This window comes from Sapajus apella, unplaced genomic scaffold (assembly GCF_009761245.1).
Source record: "Sapajus apella isolate SASKATOON/1434 unplaced genomic scaffold, GSC_monkey_1.0 scaffold7, whole genome shotgun sequence".
NCBI lineage: Eukaryota > Metazoa > Chordata > Mammalia > Primates > Cebidae > Sapajus > Sapajus apella.
Window position 1 is genome coordinate 41,610,574 of NW_022436947.1, and position 21,375 is coordinate 41,631,948.

At 34.0% G+C, this 21,375-nt stretch overlaps 1 protein-coding gene across 1 annotated transcript in view; it reads right to left on the minus strand.

Annotated features, from left to right (window-relative positions):
* Nucleotides 1–21,375, minus strand: part of SEMA3C (semaphorin 3C) — a 181,337-nt gene that overhangs the window by 44,410 nt on the left and 115,552 nt on the right. Inside the window, exons 8-12 of the mRNA XM_032276442.1 lie at nt 19,953–20,095; nt 18,524–18,638; nt 16,634–16,703; nt 14,664–14,808; nt 5,784–6,006 (exon numbers count right to left, since the gene is read on the minus strand). Coding sequence (XP_032132333.1) covers nt 5,784–6,006; nt 14,664–14,808; nt 16,634–16,703; nt 18,524–18,638; nt 19,953–20,095 — 696 coding nt within the window. The remainder of the gene's footprint in view (nt 1–5,783; nt 6,007–14,663; nt 14,809–16,633; nt 16,704–18,523; nt 18,639–19,952; nt 20,096–21,375) is intronic.

Consider the following 21,375-nt stretch of genomic DNA (forward strand, 5'->3'; position numbering starts at 1 on the left):
ACTTTAAATTACAACATTTGCCTCTAGCTTAGCATTCACTCAGGGCTGTGTTCGTTTCTTTCCCTCTGTCTTCACATATCCCTCTTTGCTACTCTTCTACATGACACCGTGACTTATCATCTATCTCCCATCGATTCAGCCATCATTCCACCCTGTTCCATTAGTATTTTCTGCTGTGAAAATCCCTGTAGAATCTAAGGTAAACTCTCAGAAGTTTCCACATTCTGCTTTGGAAAGCAGTGACCCACAATGTCATTAAAAATCAGTAACTTACAAAGGGATTCTTTTCCTTACGCCAAAGCAAAGTAGAAGTCTAGACATCATCCTCAGAGTGACATTCATGTACCTCTTCCAGCTGATAGTCATCATTTCCAAACTCACATGCACTGCTCTAGCTATCAAATTTTACATGGAGTATTTTAAGGAGTTCTTTAAAAATCAAAATTCCTGGCTCTGCAGTTCATTAAGTGTGCCATTCCAAGAGATGCAACTGCCAGAACTGGTTAGTTACTATAAAGGCAGAGATCCTCTAATGGTACAAGGCAAGCATTTTAAAGCTTTATTGACATATGTGGCACACACTTCAAAACTTCACACTTTCAGGGGACTTCCTGGAACCAGTGTTCCAACTTAGTACTCCTCCAGTTAAATGGAAGCTAATAAGAAGCATGAAACAGTATACACTACATAAGAATGTTAGCAGAACACATGTATGGACCTTACATTAAAAAATCATAATAGCATTAAATCATCCTAAACCTCTAATACCCATTCATAAAAACACTCTCACTCGTTCATCAAAAACCACATGTCATTGTGATTCATATACAGTGATAAAAATATAAATTTTACAGAATGTGTCTGAACCTGACCCAGACACTTAAATATTTTCATAACTCCAGAAGCAAAAGAAAAACCATCAAAAAGCTCTTGACTGTGTAACACAGTCTGCTTTGAATAAACGGCCTAGATGTAAGCAGTAGGTGGCAAAGTTAAAATAGGAATGTTAATCCTATGAGAACCCTTGCCTGCTGTTTTATAGCCCTTCCTCAAGAAAAGAGAGAGATAAAGAACACAAAAATACCTACAGCCCTAATACTACAGAATAAAACAAAGTACTGATTTTAAAATATATTTTTTCAACCTGTGATTTTTTTTATAGACAGTAGTATCAGGAATGAGTGGGAAAATAATTAAATAAACATAGTTTCCAGTTTAAATTTTAACAAAATAGCAGTATTTTTTAACTCAAGATGAAAGAAGAAATATTAATTTTGGGCAACATTATGAATTACTGTATTATATCTACATATTAGAAAATAGCTTATTGAAGAAATATTAATTTATTTTAAAATTTACAATTATCAACCAAAACAGAGACAAGCAAACTTTTTCTGTAAAAGGTTAAAATATAAATATTTGTGGCTTGGCTGGCTAAAAGGTCTCTGTGGCAGCTAATCAATTCTGCTTCTGTAAAACAAAAGCAGCAACAGACAAAATGTAAATGAATGGCTGTGACTACATTTAAATAAAACTTTATGGACATCGAAATCTAAAAATCATATAATCTTCACTGCTCATAAGATAGTCTTATTTTGTCAACCATTTAAAAATGCCAAGCAACATTCTTAATGTATGTACCATACAGAACATACAGTAGGCTGGATTTGGGTCATAGGTTATATTAATAGTTTGCCAACCCATAGACTAGATAGCAATAATGAAAACCATAAGAAATAAAAGGTCAGAGGATAAAGCTCACTTTTTCTTCCTTCCTTCTTCCCTCTTTCTCTTCCTCCCTCCCTTTTTCTCTTTTTTTTACATTAATAATTTTGCTTGATATCTGGCAATACAAAAAATAATCTGAGGCAGTCAGAGGGGAGTAGAAGAAGGTCAGTATCTCAAATTCAGCCAGAGTTGTACACAATAATGGTATTGGGCTAGCTGTAGCAGTTGCCAGGCACGGAGCCCACACAACTACCATGGAGATTTTGTGAGCTACAAAATCATTCATAATATTCAAAGTGAAGATCATTACATGAAATCCTATTTGCATTCCAATGAACTGTCACATAAGTTATCCCTATGGCATCTTCTTTGACAAACAATGTCTTCGTTGAGTTCCCCTGAATTTTCCATGATGATACGGAAGAAAAGCCAAAAGAGACGCTTTCTTCATTTTGTCAATAGCTGGAGTGTTACCATCTGTCTATAACAGCTGAAAGGCTGTCTGACACTAGGACACCTGGAAACACCCGAAAAATGTTATATCCTTTGCAAGACAGATAGATCCATAATGCTAGGAAGTCCTGGGACAATGACCTGTGATTCTCCCCCAAAAGCTGTTTCAAAAAAAGCTATTTTGTCTCTTTTAGTAACAAACAAGAAGAGAGAACTCTCTTTAGTAGAAATTTCACCAGCAAACCAAGAACTACTTGGGCAGTAAATATTTTATACCAATATACTGGTTGATAGAGTTGCAGGTAAATTGAAATCATTGCTTAAAAATTATAATGCAGTCTGTTATGACAATGAGGTCCAGTGGCTAAGCGTGTTACCATCTCTTCAGTAAGTTGCTGTTGGCAGGGGTATTGTCACAGCACACACTTTCCTATTAGGATGGAATCCTCAAGAGACTACTGTGGCTTTGTAAGCAATCATTAGTGCAGCTTCCACACAATTAAAAACATATGCCTAAATATTGTTTTTGAAAATGACACAAGTGTTTAAATACCAAAATGAAAATTCTATGAAATGGTGCCAGAAACTTATGTGGTAAGAAAAGCCAGAGAATTTGTGCAAAAGTGTGCTTCTTACTGTCTTCTATGAATAAACCCTGCTGAATAGTTCATAAAGGCTTAACATTCCATCTATGAAATCTACATATTTTATGTAGAAAATAAACATATTTCATGTAGATTTTCATGAAAAAAAAAAAAGCCAACTTGATTGTGGCAACAAAGTCCACCTTTAAGGCAGGCTTCACAAGAAAAAAGAAAAGGCATTTTTTTCTGGGTAATATGAGACATTATGGAGAGGTAATATTCCAAATTACCACACAGCCTCAGGAAAAACAAAATTGTTTTTCAAACACAAACTCCAAGTTGAATGATCTGAGCTAAGGCTAAAAGTAGCACTTTGTAGTCTCTGACATGAAGGCTGTATCTGTAGAGAACAAAGCTTATACGCAAATGAAGATTGGCTTTTACAGTCACATTTATGAATTTATATTATTACATGAGTAACAATGGACATAGTTATGATTTTCAATTTATCTTGACAAATATTTACTGAGCTTATCAGGCACTGTGATATGCCTAAAGAGAAATTAAATAGCAAGGAGAGATAGAACTTTGAGAGGAATGTGCAGTAATGAATACAAGTATGGGAGACTGGATTAACTGCTGGGGGAAAGTTTTCAAAGAGAATAAATTGAGTTTGAAGCATGATGTCTGAAATGTTAATGGGTTATACAATGTGTGTTATCTAACAGTAAGTTGTACATGAAAACACTGAGCATAGAAAACGGTAAGGAATAACAATATACATTTGGGATTTGTTTGCACAGAATGGATAATTGAAGCCAAGTGAATGAATGAGATGGACAAGGAATATTTTTAAAAAGGGGACTACAGACAGAACCTCAAGGAATACCCAGACTCATGGGCAGGAGGAAGCCAGCTAAGAGGGAACTATCAGAAGGAGAGGATAATTATCTGACACATGACTAAAACAATTGGTAAAGTGAAATTCTACAATGCCAAATGATGGAAATAGGAGAGAGAGGTATTTCAGTGGTTAAAAGACCATTTTTCTTATCATGAGGCCACGCAAGACTTTGGCAAAATCTGCAATACAGCAGAGGTGGCAGTGGGTGAAGACGGATATCTAGTTTAATAACCTGGCAAGTCTTCTAAGTCGATGATTCAGTGGAGGATGATAGGGAAGAATCAAGTGAGTAAGAATATAATTGACAACAAAAGTCCTGGAGATTGTAGATGAGATACAAATTGAGAGCAGAGTGAGGAACAGTTGTTCTGGGAAGGAAGGATTATTCTTGAGATGTCAGGCAAGCAAAGAGAGGACTAGTAAAAACTCAGATATGTCCAACTGTGGGAAAGGAAGCCAAACTTGGATGCCAAAAAAGGATGACAAATCTAGTAGTGCATTTTAGAACAGTCTCAGACCAGTACCAGCTGAAATTACATGAGAATGAAACATTCAGGTCTGGGGCTTTAAGAATAAAAAAGGATAAAATAAAAACCTTATCTTAGCACACTTTGGCAATTTTATTTAGCCAAGAAAAAGTATCCACATCTTAAATTGATTTAAATATGAGTGCAATTTATTCCTTAATCCAGAACCCATATTCCACCACTGCCATATTTTATAACGACTTTTACAGATGTGTTTTATGTCTATTTCCTAATCTAATACAGAAACTACCTAATTTCATAAGATAGTTCTAAGACTACAACAAGACATATTGTTAAGAGTGTTCTTGTAAATGAAGAGATTTCATCAGTGCCTATAAGGTAGTTAGGGATGTTTGGAATATATTTTAAATTACTGCCCAACCGACAAGCCAGGGTGTCTTTCACATGAGTAGCGGTTCCTAAACTTTAATATGCATCAGAATTACTTAGAGGGCTTGGGAAAACAGAGATAAGTGAGTTTCATTTCCAGAATTTTGGGGTCAGCACCTCAGAATTTGTATGTCTAACAGGTTCTCAGTAATATTGCCGGTCCAGGGACCACACTTTGAGAACCACTGCTCCACAACGTACAATGCTAGTTATTTCACATCATATGGGTCTATAAGCAAGCATATTTTCATTCAACTTCTATCAAAGTAAATGTATAAAATGTGTAGATGTACTAAAAGAGTGCTATCAATATTTTCAAAAAACATGTCTATATTTGAGTCAAATTCACTTCCAAATGTTACATCGGACATGTTATCTGTCATTATCACTGTCCTTAGAAAATGGCTTCATGTATTGATTAAGAAGTCAGAGTCTGTTTCAGTTGAAAGGAACACTTACCTACATGGTTTATTAAATAAGAGCTAAACCAGCTTTGGTTATATCTCGATGCAATTCTAGTACAGCTAGTGCTCGACTTATGACCACGATTGGTTCTGGCAGACCGGTCGTAACACGATTTGGTCGTAAGTTGAGTAGGCTATATGCACGCAGAGATGATAGTGCTGCCGGAAGCTGGTCCGCACTGTTGTACGCCCAGGTGGGCAGCATTTGCGCTGCCAGACACAGAGCAGTCGTGGCTAGCGATTGTGGTCGTAAAGTTGAATGGTCGTAAGTTGCATAGGTCGTAAGTCGATCAATACCTGCACTTAATTATTGCTTTTTTTTTTTGCAAGGCAAGTAGAAGTTTTTCACAAAGCTGGTTCATTTCTAGTTTGGATGGAAAGTGTAGCAGAGAAATCATACAAATATCTTGTAATGACAAATTGCCAAGAAAATCACATAGCCCTACCCACATATATTTTATAATACATATTTAACATATATATAATACATACGACATATATATTATATAATACATATACATATATATATTCCTCAGAATAACTCTATAATTTATTAGCTTCATTTTACAGATGTGGAAATTGAGGCAAAAAGAAATTAAATATCTCACTAAGGGCTAAACAGAAGTAATTATTAGAGTTTTTCTAGTTTCAATATCATGGCCCTTACCTACTACCTATATTTAGCACATTATTTTGCTACATATTAAAGGATATCTTGGGCTCAAGTATTTACCTGTTCCGAGAAACAGGACATGGTATCTCCCATCCGCAGCGTGCACTCGATCCACAGCTATCTTTGTATACTTGTAGTCTGTGCCGATACGAACAATCAAAGGCCTTTTGTGGATTGGGTAGATGGAATTGTACATGAGAGGATGGTTCCGAATAAAACTGACAACATCATCTGGGAACTCCCTGGTGCTTCGTATATTGTGTGTAAATGCTCCTCCTGGACACTAGAAAGAAAGTTTTAAAGAACCAACTTAATAACATAGTTATTATTCTAGTAATAATCAGAAACTCTGTACAGTACTTTTCAAATCACTTAGACGCTCCAGTTGCTTTAAGAGTATCTTCTACCATGGAGGAGAAAAAAAATAGCATGACTATGTTATACTATTTGTAGAAGATTAATACAGTGTGTATAACTTGATGCTTTGAATTAGGCTAAGTGCTTGTGTATTATTCTGTTTTCAGAGAAGAGCTGATGCCATCTTGTATATGAGATAACTCTTCACTCTTCTCAGTCATCGTTTTTCTACCTCTAATTTTGTGCCAGACACCATATAGTTAGAAAACAAAAACTTGTGGACACAATCTAATGCTGCTACTTGTTAAAATAAATTATATTATCATTAAATTAAGTCAAAACTCTGACATGTAAAAATTTTATTTCATGTGATCTGCCCTCCCAAAAGAGAGAACATAGAAATTGGAGCTTAGGGGCTGGGTGTGGTGTCTCATGTCTGTAATCCCAGCATCTTGGAAGGGTGAGATGAGAGGATGGCTTGAAGCCAGGAGTTCAAGACCAGCCTGGGCAACATAGCAAAATTCCATCTCTGGAAAAAAAAAGTTTAAAACAGCTAGGTGTGGTTGTGTGCGCCTGTGATCTCAACTCCTTGGGAAATTGAGTCAGGAGGATTGCTTGAGCCCAGGAATTTAAGGCTGCTGTGAACTGTGATTATGCCACTTCACTCTAGACTGGGCAACAGAGTGAGACCCCATCTCTATTTAAAAAAAAAAAAGAGGAGGAGGATGAGGAGGAGAAAAGGAAGAAGAAGGAGGGGAAGAAGAGAAGAAGAAAAGAAAGAAGAAGAAGAGAGCTTAGATTGGATGTGGTAAATTAAATCTGGTAATTCCCCTGTATCAAAGATCCCATTCATTACCCTTGGAATAAAATCCCAACAGCTTAGAATTCCCTACAAGCCTCTGCACGATCTGGCCTGAGCTTGCCCCTCCCACTGTAGATCTTGCTGCTCCTGAGATTCAAGCATACTTCCCCTCCATGATCTTGGCACCTGCTGTTCCCTGTCTGGCATACTCCTCTCCAGAACACCCCATGTCGTTTTCTGTCACCTCATTCAGTTCTTAAAAGTTGCTTCTTGAAAGCAATGACATATAAAAGTAGCTCTCCCTCTCAATCTCTACTTTTTGTCTCACTAGCCTGCTATTTTTCTTCACAGCCCTCATTTACCTGACAGTATATTATATATTAGTTGCTTGTGTCTTTTTTTGCCTGTTTCTCCCTCTAGAACATAAGCTTGTGCTGACTGTAACTAGGTCTATTTTGTTATTGTTTTGCCATCAGACTTATAACAAAACTGGTTAAAAGATAATAAACAAAGACGTGTTGAATGAATGCATTATATCATTCATTGTATCTGGCCTGCAATTTTGGTGCAAGGTCTGTTTGAAACAGATGCCTCAATTCTATTCAGGAGGGAAAAGAGTCAGAGCATTAAGTCCAAAGGGGCAGACAGAAAACAAGAACTAGATCTGGTGAAAGGACTGTTGAACAGCGCCAGCAGTTCTGGAAAGGGAACCTGACAAGGGCTTCTGAGGAGAAGATTCCATTCATAGGGCACCTAAGGCCAAACTTAAGGGCAGGCTGGGAACTGCTGAAGCCAGGAACTGAAACTTACTCACTAATAGGATCTGAGTGTTAAGTTATATGAGCAAAACCATTGGGTATATAACATTTTAACACATATAAACATTATTACTAATATTAAACACCTGTCAATATTAAATTTCCGTTGATATCTTCACTTCCAGAAACAAAAACACTACGTTATATTTTTCTTGAAATACACAGCACTATTGTTTCAGTTTTATCTCTTCTGAGAGCTATGCAGTAAAAGGAAAGTAACGAAGCAAGCTACCTGGTCCAGCAATAGGCACAGCATCAGTCATAGATAGCAGGATGCAGTGGGGACTGTGACAAACTGGGAACTTATGTGTTATCCAAAGATGGCAAAGAACACTGATCCAGCTGATTGCTTCTAAGCTGGAATAAAGTCTTCGTGCTGCCAGATCTCAGCAGAAGATAGAATGTGGGATTTTGTGTAAAATCTGCCAAGTGTTTAATGTTGACTCAGTAAAAAAAGAAAAAAAATGTGGGGGACCAACCAAAATATGACAATCTCCAGGTTAAATCCCTGCACCAGCTGCCCAACAGTATTAGTGCCTTTGGGCCAAGGTTGTCAGGCAGAGATCTCAGCAAATTACTAATATCATCTCACTCATGTAGATTGCATCATCATGAATGCAATTTTTAGACCTACTTTGACCAGTTAACATCACTAGAACTTTTTACAGACCTGATAAATATAGTTCTCCTTTTGTAGAAAGGCATGAGGAGCAAATAAAAGACTTAAAAATGTAGCAGTAATGAGACAAGTAATAAAACAAAACCTCTCATTCTTTATTCCACTAACTAGACTTTCATCTGGATTTCATGTTTTTATTTTTTAAAAAGTATTATATTAAAATACACATGTTTATAAGTGGCTCACAATGAAGACCAAAATGAGGACAAAAACTTTAATTTGAGGTTGTTCTAAGCTGATGAGTGTGTTCCACACTTCTGCAAAATATAGAATTATGGGTGTTTTCTAGCCTTAATCTTCACACAAGTGGAAAAAGGGAAATACATCATTCACTGCATGAAAACATGGAAAGAGCAATGCATGGGCAATTTAAATAGTTCCAGATCTCCATAAAACACCACTAATTACGGCTTGCTAAACTGATATGTCTTCTTAAGTATTTGCAAGCATTCTTGTTTCTAAGTTCTGGAAAAATCCAGAGTTAGGACATATTACTAGACAATTTATATAATTTCCAGTTAGTACAGTTTGATGTGTGATAAGCTTATTAAATTATCATTGCCTAGTCTCTGGCTTTTACTTAAAGGTAATTGAAATCCTGGTAACAATTATGTTAAGGTTGCTCAAAACCATAGTTATTATATAGGTAATCTGAACAAATCAACTCAAATCAGTTACTTTGCATTCACTCAAATATTCCCCACAAGGCATTCTTTTAATACCCGCAATGAATTTATCACCTAAAACAAGTGTCTCCTAGTATGAGTTTATGTTCAAATCTACCAAATAATTCTTTCTGAAAATAATTAATTCTTCTATTGATTCATGGCATCAACTTTGTTGAGTGTTAATAACGTAACACACATAAACATTGATTGCCCTTTATAGACTCTGTATGCAGTACCGAGTTTTCTCAGTGTAATGCTGCCAAGTATAAATCAGATGTGATTAATTTCTCTCTCACCTTGCAATACAATAAGACATGTTTATTGAAACTTCAAGATAACATATCATCTATGTGCCATCATAAAATAAAATATTTGTCCACTAATTAGGCTGGTGTTTCATTCTTTAGAACATTAATTTTACTCTGCAAATAGTCATTAAATTATTTTGGCTAAACTTCTCCTCTAAGTGTTCAGTTCTTCTAGCTAGTTGTTTATCAAGTAATGATAAGCACTCCTTTTTTTGAGTAAAGACATTTATGTGTTTTGATTAAAGTGTGAGATGAAATGCTAGGAACAATAAGAAAGCCATGTTAAGAAAGCAACAGCAATTGTCCTTACCAAACTTCTTTTCTATATTCAGGTATTCATAAATATCTGCTGCCTTCTTAAGTTTCTAAATATTCTCTTAATCTTCATGTCCATTTGACTAGTTTTCAGAATATATTTACATATTAACATATGTATCCATTACTTGGACATATTTTATCCAAAAAGCACTTTGATGTGCCCAGTAGGGGGACATAAGAATTAAAAAATTACTGTTGACTTCTAGACACAAGTATTCTAGTAAGAAAGACATATTTAAAGCAAAATAACAATATTATGACAAAAAGCAATAATTTGAGACAAGTATAAGATAAATAACCAGTCTTGGTTTAGGATCAATTTCCCTACATACTCAAGAGCCAATATTTTTAAAAGGAGTTTATAATAGTAGATAAATTACAGCTGCCAAGGTCAGTGAGATGTTTAGAGATGAAAAAACAAAATTTAGAGTATTTAGAGAACTGTAATTCCTAGGGCATTGCTGGACTATGGAGTCCAAAGTGAAGGAAAGAGGTAGAAGGTAAGGCTGAAGACAGATAGCAGAATATAAAAGCAAAACTAGGCAGAGAAACTGTGACTAGTGTGGTCAAGGGGGTCTTAACCTAACACTTGGGGGATGAGTGGTTTATAGATAAATAGAAGGTCTGAGTGGCACTCTAGAATCTAGGCTTATTTCTAGTACTGGTCTATGAAACTTGTATACTGAGAAAAACTCATTGTATGTTTCAACCTTGGTAATCCAAGCCCTTTGTTTGAAGCCCAAAGAATTATATAGCTGAAGACTGGTACTTATCCGTTAGCTGACCCTCATCTTCCTTATATTTGCCCTCGCCTACGTATAAAAGCCCATTGCCGCAGCCCTACTATTCCACATAGAGCTTCCAAAACTCACTTACTCAATTCCATCTGTGCCTTGTAGTGTATGTTGTGCCCTTCATCTGAAAACCCCTTCCTTCCTTACTCAATGTATCCACATCCAATCACCCTTTAAGGCAAGCTCAATCTCACATTTTTTTATGCCTTTTTAAATCAGGCTGTTTTACTACAATCTCTCTCTTCTCTAAATATTAATAATATTTATTTTTAAAATTTCACTCACATGTTTTGAATAATGATGTGAGACAACATGTAATTAATTTTTCATGTCTATATGCCTTATACATTCAATTTTCTTGGAAGTTTTCCTGACTGATGTTTTCAAACATCTAAGAGAAATAGAAATACTCTAATGTAAGCACAACCAGAAGACGTACATAATCAACAAAAGTGCCAGCAATGAAATTCTCGTATCCTTGCCACCACTGACTATGTGGATCATCAATTTTCTGTGATCCTTTGCTGGTACCCAACCTGTCCAAAGCATGAAGATTGAAGCACATGACTCTGCTATACTTATAAAGAGATGTTAAAGTTGAACACTTTCATTAAGTTCTGCTTTAACAGGACATACAACATATATAAACAATCTCCTGCAGAAGCTTTATACATGTTGCAGCAGAATAATGAAATATGTTTGCTCGGCCTCAGAGTCTTCATTCTTTGGCTGCCCTTTGCAACATACCAAAGGTGTCTTGTTTCTTCCACAAACTTGAATTACTTATGGAAAAACATTATGACATAATTGGCAGGCTTCTTCCTACTGACTTGGGCTTGCTGGTGGGATGGTTTACTAACAGAGCTATCAACCGTGCTTTAAAAGAAGCACCTACAGGGAACATTAGAACGAGGGCATGAGATTTCTGCCAGTGTCATTTCTTTAAGAGCACAGTTATATAGTTATGGGGTTCACTGGGCAACCATACTACTCTATGTATGACAATCACAGCTGATACTTCACTGGGAAGACATCAGAAGCAACATTCTTAATCTTGGAGAAGAGGGAATACTTCGGGTCACTTGGCTGCAAGTCGTCTGGCTACAGGAGCAGGCTATTAAACCCTGCAAGTGCAGGGAAGAGACAGACACTGGCAATTTCAGTCAGAGAGCTGACCTCATGGTGTTTTACTGGTTGAAGGGTGGAGGGACAGAATCTTCAGGGAGGTGCGCTTTTCCAGGAGGAGTTCCTGAGGTCACTTCTCCACCCTGCCTCTTTTATTCTCTAAGGATCACTCATCTGACAATTTTTTGATTTAAAGAAGCTGCTCTGCTCTCAACACCAGATGTAAGAAACCACATTATAGAAATATTTTTCAAGTACTGACTACTCCCTTTTTTCATGGAGTCTGCTCCAGATGTGTGTTGATAACTGGCTTATTCTACACTGCTTTGGAACAAGAAACAAATGCTCATTCTTGAGAGCTAAAAAACAGTGAAAAGTGGGACTGTTAGCAGAATCTTCTAATTTAGCATTGGTTTATTCTGTTTTACTAAAAAGGATTTAGTAAAAAGTGTTTAGTATTCCTACATTTTATGTAGAACAATAGCTGCCTGACATGAGTGGTTTTCTCACCATGATTCTCTAAGTTCTACACACCTGTTAAGGTGCCTTTTAAGTTCTCAAGTGGGTGAAGAGCCTGATGAGAGGTAAAGTCAGAGGTCACTTTTCTTCAGGAAAAAAAATACACATATTTGTAGCATTTGCCAATTTCCATGGTGTAAATAGTCTCACCATGGCTGATTTCAAGTTGCCACTCTAATGTTCTTAATTGAGAAGAGGTGCACATTATCTGCTCCTGTGAGCTGGGTACATGCTGGCTCCAGCACAGACTGCATGAAGCCCTGGGGCCCCAAACTCTGATTCAAGCAGTATGGATTTTTTTTATCTTTTTAATATCTTTATTTCAGGAGTTTCTCTTAAGTTTTTTTTGGGGGGGAATAGAATTTTGTTGAGTTTGCAAATCAGTTGTCCCTGTACTAACCCCATTTATATGTGGTTCAAAAGAATCATTGATGAAAACACATGTAATCACAACTACCTCTTAATTTTCCCTATTAAGATGAGTCTAGGCCGGGCGCGGTGGCTCATGCCTGTAATCCCAGCACTTTGGGAGGCCGAGGCAGGTGGATCACGAGGTCAAGAGATCGAGACCATCCTGGTCAACATGGTGAAACCCCGTCTCTACTAAAAATACAAAAAATTAGCTGGGCATGGTGGCGCGCGCCTGTAATCCCAGCTACTCAGGAGGCTGAGGCAGGAGAAATTGCCTGAACCCAGGAGGTGGAGGTTGCGGTGAGCAGAGATCACACCATTGCACTCCAGCCTGGGTAACAAGAGCGAAACTCCGTCCCCCCCCAAAAAAAAAAAAAAAAAAAAAAAGATGAGTCTATGACCAGGTCAATTTCAAATAGCAAGTCACTCTCAAAAGTCTGATATTTTTCTCTAGAAACGCATAAAATATGTTGAGTAAAATAAGAGCCTTTGATACATAATGGAATATGAAAGTTGTTCAGCCTCCCCTTCCCCTTCCTTTTCTCATAAATAATCTCTGCTTGTTATCCAATATCCCCCAATCTTAAACTGCTGATGCTTTTCCCTTAAACTGCTGATGCTTTTATACAAAATTAATGTTTTATCCATCTTCTTTTGAGCTGTGAATATCAAAGAGGGACCATCTTAAAGGATATTGTAAATTCTGTGACAGGAGTTTGTTGTCACTTTAATTAAGTATGACCTAAAAATTTAATGTTTTTATGAACAAGTACCAAGTCTCCTAATTTTTCCAAAGTTAATTAAAGATCAATTGTTCTGCATAAAATACATTTGAATGATTAGTCTTTGAGCTTCCTAGCCAGGGAACCAAACTCAAGCTTTAAAAATTTTGGATTAAAATATGCTCTTTAAAGGCTTAGCAAACTATGTTTTCAATTTTCAAAAAATTGACGTTAGCTTAATTTAAGAAGATGAGAAAATAAAAGAGTAAACAATATTGCAAATGAACTCTAATAACAAAAATACAATGAATCAACAATTAGTAAAAATTACATGGGATAAATATTTGGAAGAATATTAGCAAAGATAATTTCAAACTCAAGAAGAAATAAGTACTTTGCATAAATGTTAATAGCTATCTTGATTTTTAAAATAAATTCATTATTCATATTTACCCATTTTATAATTATAACCCTATTTTATGAAATACAGAAATATAAGATTATATTTCTCTTAATGTTCAATTGTATAACATCTCTTGGTGTATTGTCTGACATTTTAGAAACAAAAACTAGCCAACATTCTAGAAGGCAGCATTATTGTAGGCCAAATGAGAAAGAAAGAGTAGGACTTTTATCAATGGAGTCTTAGAAAAATTCCAGTTCTAATATTCCAGTGCACTGCATGTATCTTCAGCTGGAAAACTGAGTTTTCAATGTGTCCTTAATACTATTAATATTGCATGATATGGATATATCCACCTGCTTTAAAAACAATACTTCTAGTTCAGACCATTCCTAATTAGAAAGCAGCCTGTAGTTAAATAGTTCTAATTTGTATGTTACTTTATAGTTTATAAATATTTTATTTGAATAATCATATCTCATTTGTTGTAATTATTTACTTACACATAAATTTTCTTTCTTTGAGATATATATATGACACAATTTTTATCTAAATAGATTCCTGGAACTGGAAATATCTCTATATGAAGTATCTCTAAATTATTTCTCACATGGTTATTCCTTAATTAAAACAGATATTCAGGCCTGGCACAGTGACTCATGCCTGCAATCCCAGAACTTTGGGAGGACAAGGTAGGCGGATCACGAGGTCAAGAGTTCGAGACCAGCCTGACCAACATGGTGAAAAGCGATCTCTACTAAAAATATGAAACTTTGCTGGGCATAGTGGCGTGTACCTGTAAACCCAGCTATTCAGGAGGCTGAGGGAAGAGAATCACTTGAACCTGGGAGGCGGAGGTTACAGTGAGCTGAGATCATGCCACTGCATTCTAGCCTGGGCAACAGAGCAAGACTCCGTCTCAAAAATAAAATAAAATAAAAAACAGATATTCATTTATTGTTAAATGATTTTTTAAAATAAAGCATCATAACAAAGAATTTTTCCTGAATACTTACAGTTCCAGGGCGAGGATATGGAATTCTGCCCTGATAGGAAATCACCTGATGATTGGGCCCTTCTTTGTGGGCAAAAGGCCCATTAAACACAGTCTGTATATCAGATAAATGATACACACACACTGCTGATCCTTTGAAAACTGAGCTAAAAAAGAGAACAGAAAAAGGCATTTTCTCATTTTTAAAATTAAAATACATTTTAAAAATATATGGTAAAACATGACAAAAAGTTAACATAATTCATCATAGAAAAGTTAAATGTCACTGTATACATGTGAAAAGTTAAAACATTTTGAAAAAAGATGATACATAAAGCATTAAAATATTCAATTCATCCATGGAGTTAGCAGACAGTATGTTATAGTAAAGTCCTTTTCAATGTTTCCAAACTATAGGAAAACTTTAAAAGGTTTCTAAGTAGTTTATCTTAGCAACAAGAAAGTATACTGAAATTTTATTTAAAAATATGAATTTCAATTTCAAATCACTATCTACGTGACCTATCACAATCTAACTCAAAGAAATAAATCTCATTAATAATTGAACACCGTATCTTTTTGTATTATGATTATTTTGAGTGTTCTCACATGGTATCTCAAATGTTAGTTGGAGAAGTCTATGTTTCATGGTTTATGTACTTTTTCTGTGGGTCACAAAACAAAAAATAGGGGCCCAATAAAGATTCATTAAACCATCTTTAGTCATTGACACATCATAAAATTTGTTTGAATCCTTAGTAAGAAATATTGCCATTGTCCTATGGCAGGTTGCCTGAAATCAATATTTCTCTGACTCACATATTTATTTCAAATTAGACGTCTAATGAAAAAAGGTGCATTCCCATAAAAACAAATAAGATACACTGTTAATTATTAGCATTAATAGGGAGAATGATGATTTTGAATTTTTTGATATTGAAGTTACTGGAATTCGGAAAAACAAATCTAGAAAAATAGTTTTAATGGAAACACCATTTTCTCAAGACTACTTAAAACAGGATTTAAATACATCCTTAAAGACATCTTTTTAGACATCTTGTGGGGCAACTGCAAATATTTAAAAACAATATCCTTGTAAATTTATTTCACTTTGAATAGCCCCTTGCAGTTTACAATTATAATATGTTTTTCTCACTTAAAAAAAAAACAGCTACAGCCTTTAGATTTTTGTTTTGTAGTTGACTGTCTAATCAAAGGGACCCATTATATACTACGTTGGCTGAATACAGCTTAACTCTAAGGAATATGCCTAGTATAAAATGAATAAAGAAAAATATGTGCAGGAAAAGGCGAAAATACGATTTGTTATCTTGAAATGTTATCTTTGACCAGTTTGGGCATCCCAGAGCAGCGAGAACACATTAAACTAATTTTCAAATATATCAAATAATGTCATATAGAATGAGCAAATTGGTTCAGTGTTTTGTTAGGTTCTAAATAGTCATCACTTTACATCAGAAGTAAAAAGTATTTTTATAGAAATGCCTAATTATTTTCAGATTTCCTGAGGTATAATTGGTATACTAAAAAAATACAGTACATAATTAATATATACAATGTGGTAAGTTTGGAAATGTGTATACACTTATGTTACATCACCACAATCCAGTTGATAAACATTTATTACCTCTGATAACAGCAACCAAAAATGCCAAAAGTTTTATTTTCTCATGAATGCTCAAATTACTTTCTTTAAAAAACATATATTTTTTCCTACATTATACTTCATGTTTTCATTTGTTTCATAAAAATATCATGCAATCATTACAAATACACTCTACAAAAGTATTTGAAAAGCATTAATTCGCTCCAATATATTTTGGTAATCAGGAAAATGTATATAAAATGGAAGGGTCATATCCCAAATGCCATGTACAATTAAAAGTTGAAGAGAGGAATGCTTTTATAATAATTACTGTTACTCTATGAAGTTTACGTTTAACTCATAAAATGTAACTGTTGAATAATTACCTTGATGCTGTAAAAATGCCATACACTAGTGTTGTTCTTGGGTTATCAGTTTCCAGCAGAAACACATCCTCTATAAAAAGGAAAATATCAGTCTTTTAAAGTCTCCAAATATTAACTTCATTGTTTTGAAAAATTTACCCTAAGAAAATAATTTCAACTATGAAAAGTACTCTGCAGAAAGACAGTCCTGTACCATGGTGATAATTGGGAAACCAGTAAATGATAGAAACACTAAAATAATACAGATACTAATGGATTTTATGAAAATTTGGTATCCTTGTGAAAACCATGCTAGTAAAATAATATTATGAGGAAAAATACAATAGTATATAATATGGACTACAACCATGTTTACATAAAAATATCCATCAAAATACAAGAAAAAGATGAACAGTGAGTGTTCCAGGAGGCAAAGCTGTGGAAATTTTCTGGTTGCTTCTTTCTAAGTATCCTTCAATGTTAATATATTTCTTTTTTTTTTAATTAAAATTTACAAATCTCAATTTCTTTTTGATCTAATGTTAGGAGTTGGAAGACAGAATAAAACTTTTTCATAGTGACTTATCATCAAATAGAAATTGTTGAGGCATATGGTCAAAATTGCTAGTGATACTTCTATTTAATGATAGCTCTTCTAACAACAAGATGTTTAAAATATATTAAAGCAAAGACAAAAGTATGCATAGTAAAGTGATAACACAATATGAAAGTGGATTTCTGATAGAAAACTCTAATTAATAATAAATTGCCACAATTATATAAGGTCTAGATGTATTGACAATCTTGCTAACATAATTATTGCTGAGAAACACAAAGAAATATGTATTTACTTTAAATTAACAATGAATTTAAATGACCTCATAAGCAATAAATATTTAACCACTCAAGCAATGAATTAATAACTACTAGTCTTTCCATATGTGAATAAAGGCTGACAATGTCTAGCTCTCCCTAAAGAAAAGAAAGACTGAAACATAAAATACATTCACAAAGATCTGGGGGGATAGAATGAACAAGTAGGCTATTTCATAAAATGGTACTTAGAACTTTTTTCTAGAAAAGCTTATCTAAAAAAGTTTGTTCCATAATCAGCATAATGGTTTTTGAGCAGAACAATGATCTATTTCATGTTTATAACTATTAGAATCAGAAAACTTTTCCATATGGTAACAGATTTATTGCTTATATTATCACCTATCTCAGAATCTGAGAATGACCATTATTTTATATTTTAATGAATTAAGGTGAAAGAAAAGTCACTTATAAATGGCATTTAGTAAATACGTTATGCACTGGGATATTCAGATTAAAAAAAAAAAAAAAAAACCTGTTTCTTGGCAGAAGGGAATCAAACTGTCAGTCCTTATTTGACCTGTAAAGTGTAAGCCTCCTCCTGCCACATTGAGAATACTTAATCTCAAGGTCACGAAGCAGAACTAAGAAGGAAACATGAGTCTCTAAATTTCTACACTGACATTTTTTTGCATCCAAACTCTATCCTGTCTGTTAGCTACAATAGTAAAAATATATAGCTGTATTTTTACACAAAATCAGAATATTACATACTCTAATATACATAAAATAGTCATTTATAAAAACACATATTATTACCTATATGCAAATTATTCAAGTTATACCCCCAAACACACACTCATTCATATATCATGGTGATTTCCATGAGCTAAATGTTTCAGCAGTGCACTCATGACATAATAGATTAAAAAACACTTAAGAAAATTTATGACCAGTATGTAGATCATTAATTCAAATTAGCACATTGTTTATGCTGAAAATATCTATGGAAAACACACACTCTTCTGAGACCTTATTTAAATATGTAAACTTTATAAGCCTTCTTTCAGAAACATTTTTCAATCTCTATGTATGTACCTAATTCATCAAAGTGTGTTTCTGGGCCGTCTTCATCTGTTACCGAGCATACCAGCCTCGCCTTTAAGAAAGTGGTCCACCTGTTGACAAGGCTACGCAGTCCACCAGAGTCATTCTAAAACCATTTTGTAAACATAATTCAGATTGCTTAAGGAAATATTGAAGCACATTAAAAATTCAACTTGAACTCTAGTTGCTTGGAGAATGAAAATCTGAAGAACGGATATGTTAACCACTTCTGTACATTGATAGTCAAAGAGAAATATTTATGACTTTTGGTATTTTACACAGTAGTTATACTATTATTCTCTTATAGCATGATATCAGTTTAAAATACATTTACTTGATAAATGTATAACATAAATATTTCTAATTTTAACAATGTATAATGGAAGTATTTATAAAATGGTACGGAATATAGATCATTTAATTTCCCCTTCATTGATAACTGTCTTCAATTTGAACATAAACTATTACGCCCAGTGAGTCTTGCAGATCGTAGTCAGGAGAGTGGTTCTGTCTTTACGCCAAATGGTCCCCAACAATTTTATATTCACTTCTTTATTTACCCAAATTATCACATAATTTTCAGTATTTCTAATCTGATACATTATTATACATTATTTATCTGGCCAGCACAGGGGAAATGGCATTTGAATCATTCACAAATAGTCTCTATTGAAGACATTTTTTTCTTTGTCTCCAAAGGCCTTTTACCCTTTCTGCTGACTTTGCTATCTTGTTCCAAATGACTGAGAAACAGTTGAGCTCCATGATCAGTGGAATATTATAATACATAAATAAAAACTTTTAAAAATACTAAGCACAAACATTTTTTCACAAAGGATGATAATCATAAATAAGTCAGGACAAGTCTGTAAAACTCTATTATAGAGAGGAGGAATCACAATTTTTTTTGCATTATATATACTTATTGTTTCTACACAACAACATTTTGGTTGCTGTTTTTAATTAGAATTTTATTTTATTAAAGCTTTCCTTAATTTTCGCTATTTATTAATGGTTCTTTAATGACCATCTTTAACTGAGATATTTGCTGTTTTTTATTCACAAAAATCAATTTATTTTGGTCATATACGATTTAGCCATTTTCATACCAATGCATTAAATGGATATGCAAAAATTTGTCACAAGTGTTTATCTGTTTAAGAAGAGAACCAAAAATAGTTTCTTAAGATTTTTATAAAAATAGGGTACGTTTATCTCATATAACTTATTCACAGTTAGAATTTGGGTTAGGGTTATAAACACTATATTCAGTATATAATAATGATGATGAATAAATGTTATATTAAATGTTTCTCTGAATATTTCATTTATTTGTAACAACTGATAATAAAAGCATGGAGATAAACCATAATTTGAATGTCTTGGTCTTTCTTCAAATCAGAACAGCATTAGTACTTACAGGACATATTCGAGCAATCATGGAATGAATCTCTTTTGTGATCCTGTTACCGTCAGTCAGTTTTTCTTTGAAGAAGAAGAATATCTTAGCATCATTTGGATCAGTACCATCTGGGATGACATGTGCATCTATAAACACAGGTTCTAGAAAAAAATATAAAAGACTCTATAGTTATTCATGATGAAAATCCATCTTCTATTCATCCAAATAGACCACAGGCACATGCCTTTCCCATCTTTGGTAGGAAAAAAAAAAACAATTTAAGGCAACATTTCTAAAAGCAGTAATTGCATTCACTCACCATACCACATTTGGAATGTCAAATACCACAAAGTATAACTATAATATGAGAAACTGCTTTTTTTTTTTTTTGTCTGCAATACATTCTGGAAGTGCAGGAAATGCAAAAATTCTTTGTGCACCGATGAGTCTAAAAAAATTGAAAAACTTTTCTACCAGTTATTTCCCAAGGAATCTGATGGCTGTTTTACTTAAAAAATATTTATTTTTCAAAGTGTGTTTTTCAATCTAGTGCATATAAACTCCAATTCACTGAAGCAGAATGAAGAGTTGGAAGTCCAAGATCTAAAAAATATAGTTTTTCTTAAATTGCAACATATGAAATGAAGGGAAAACTTTTCAAGGAGAAATAGTGTCATTAGTCATTTGGAGACATAAGGGTTTCCTTATTCCAAGAACAAAACAACTTTTAGAATATCCTATTTCCAGATGTATTCGTGGAATAATGTGAAGTAAATGAACAATCAAATGCTTTCTTGTGCTGGCCTATCAGGGAAATAGGACGCTTCATTGTGGTGATTCATGCTTAACTGTGCAATGTTCAGTGAACTGCCACATTTAGGGTCAGCTAAAAATTTTCTCTAGGGTGAAATGACAAGATTCTTAGCTTTTTAAAAATTCCCCTAAACAACAGCATTTGATTGAAATAATACAGTAAAATCAAATGAGCACCTTTTTTTGATGTGAATTCCATATGATACCAAGAACTGGAGGCAACTGAATATGGATAATCATAAAGTTATCATTCCTGTGATTTCTATTGAATATTAGCCCATTTATGAAAAAACACATACCAGTTTTATAATTTTAGAGTCTAAGTTTAAAACAAAAAAAGAGGAGGCCCTAACTATTATTTATTGCATCTAAATGTCAGACATTTGGGATAATTTTTAGATTTGTCATTGTTAAAATATACAAGACGATTAAGTGAGGTAAAAAGCATATTTAATTGTAATATGTTACAATTAAACAACCAGAGAAGATGCTTAGGTACTGAAATATATGATAAATTATCACTGTCACTTTTATTTATTCATATTCATATGATAATTGTAGGATGATGAACAGAAATAAAGATATGGAATATGGACTTATTTATTTCCCCCAAATATTTTAAATCATA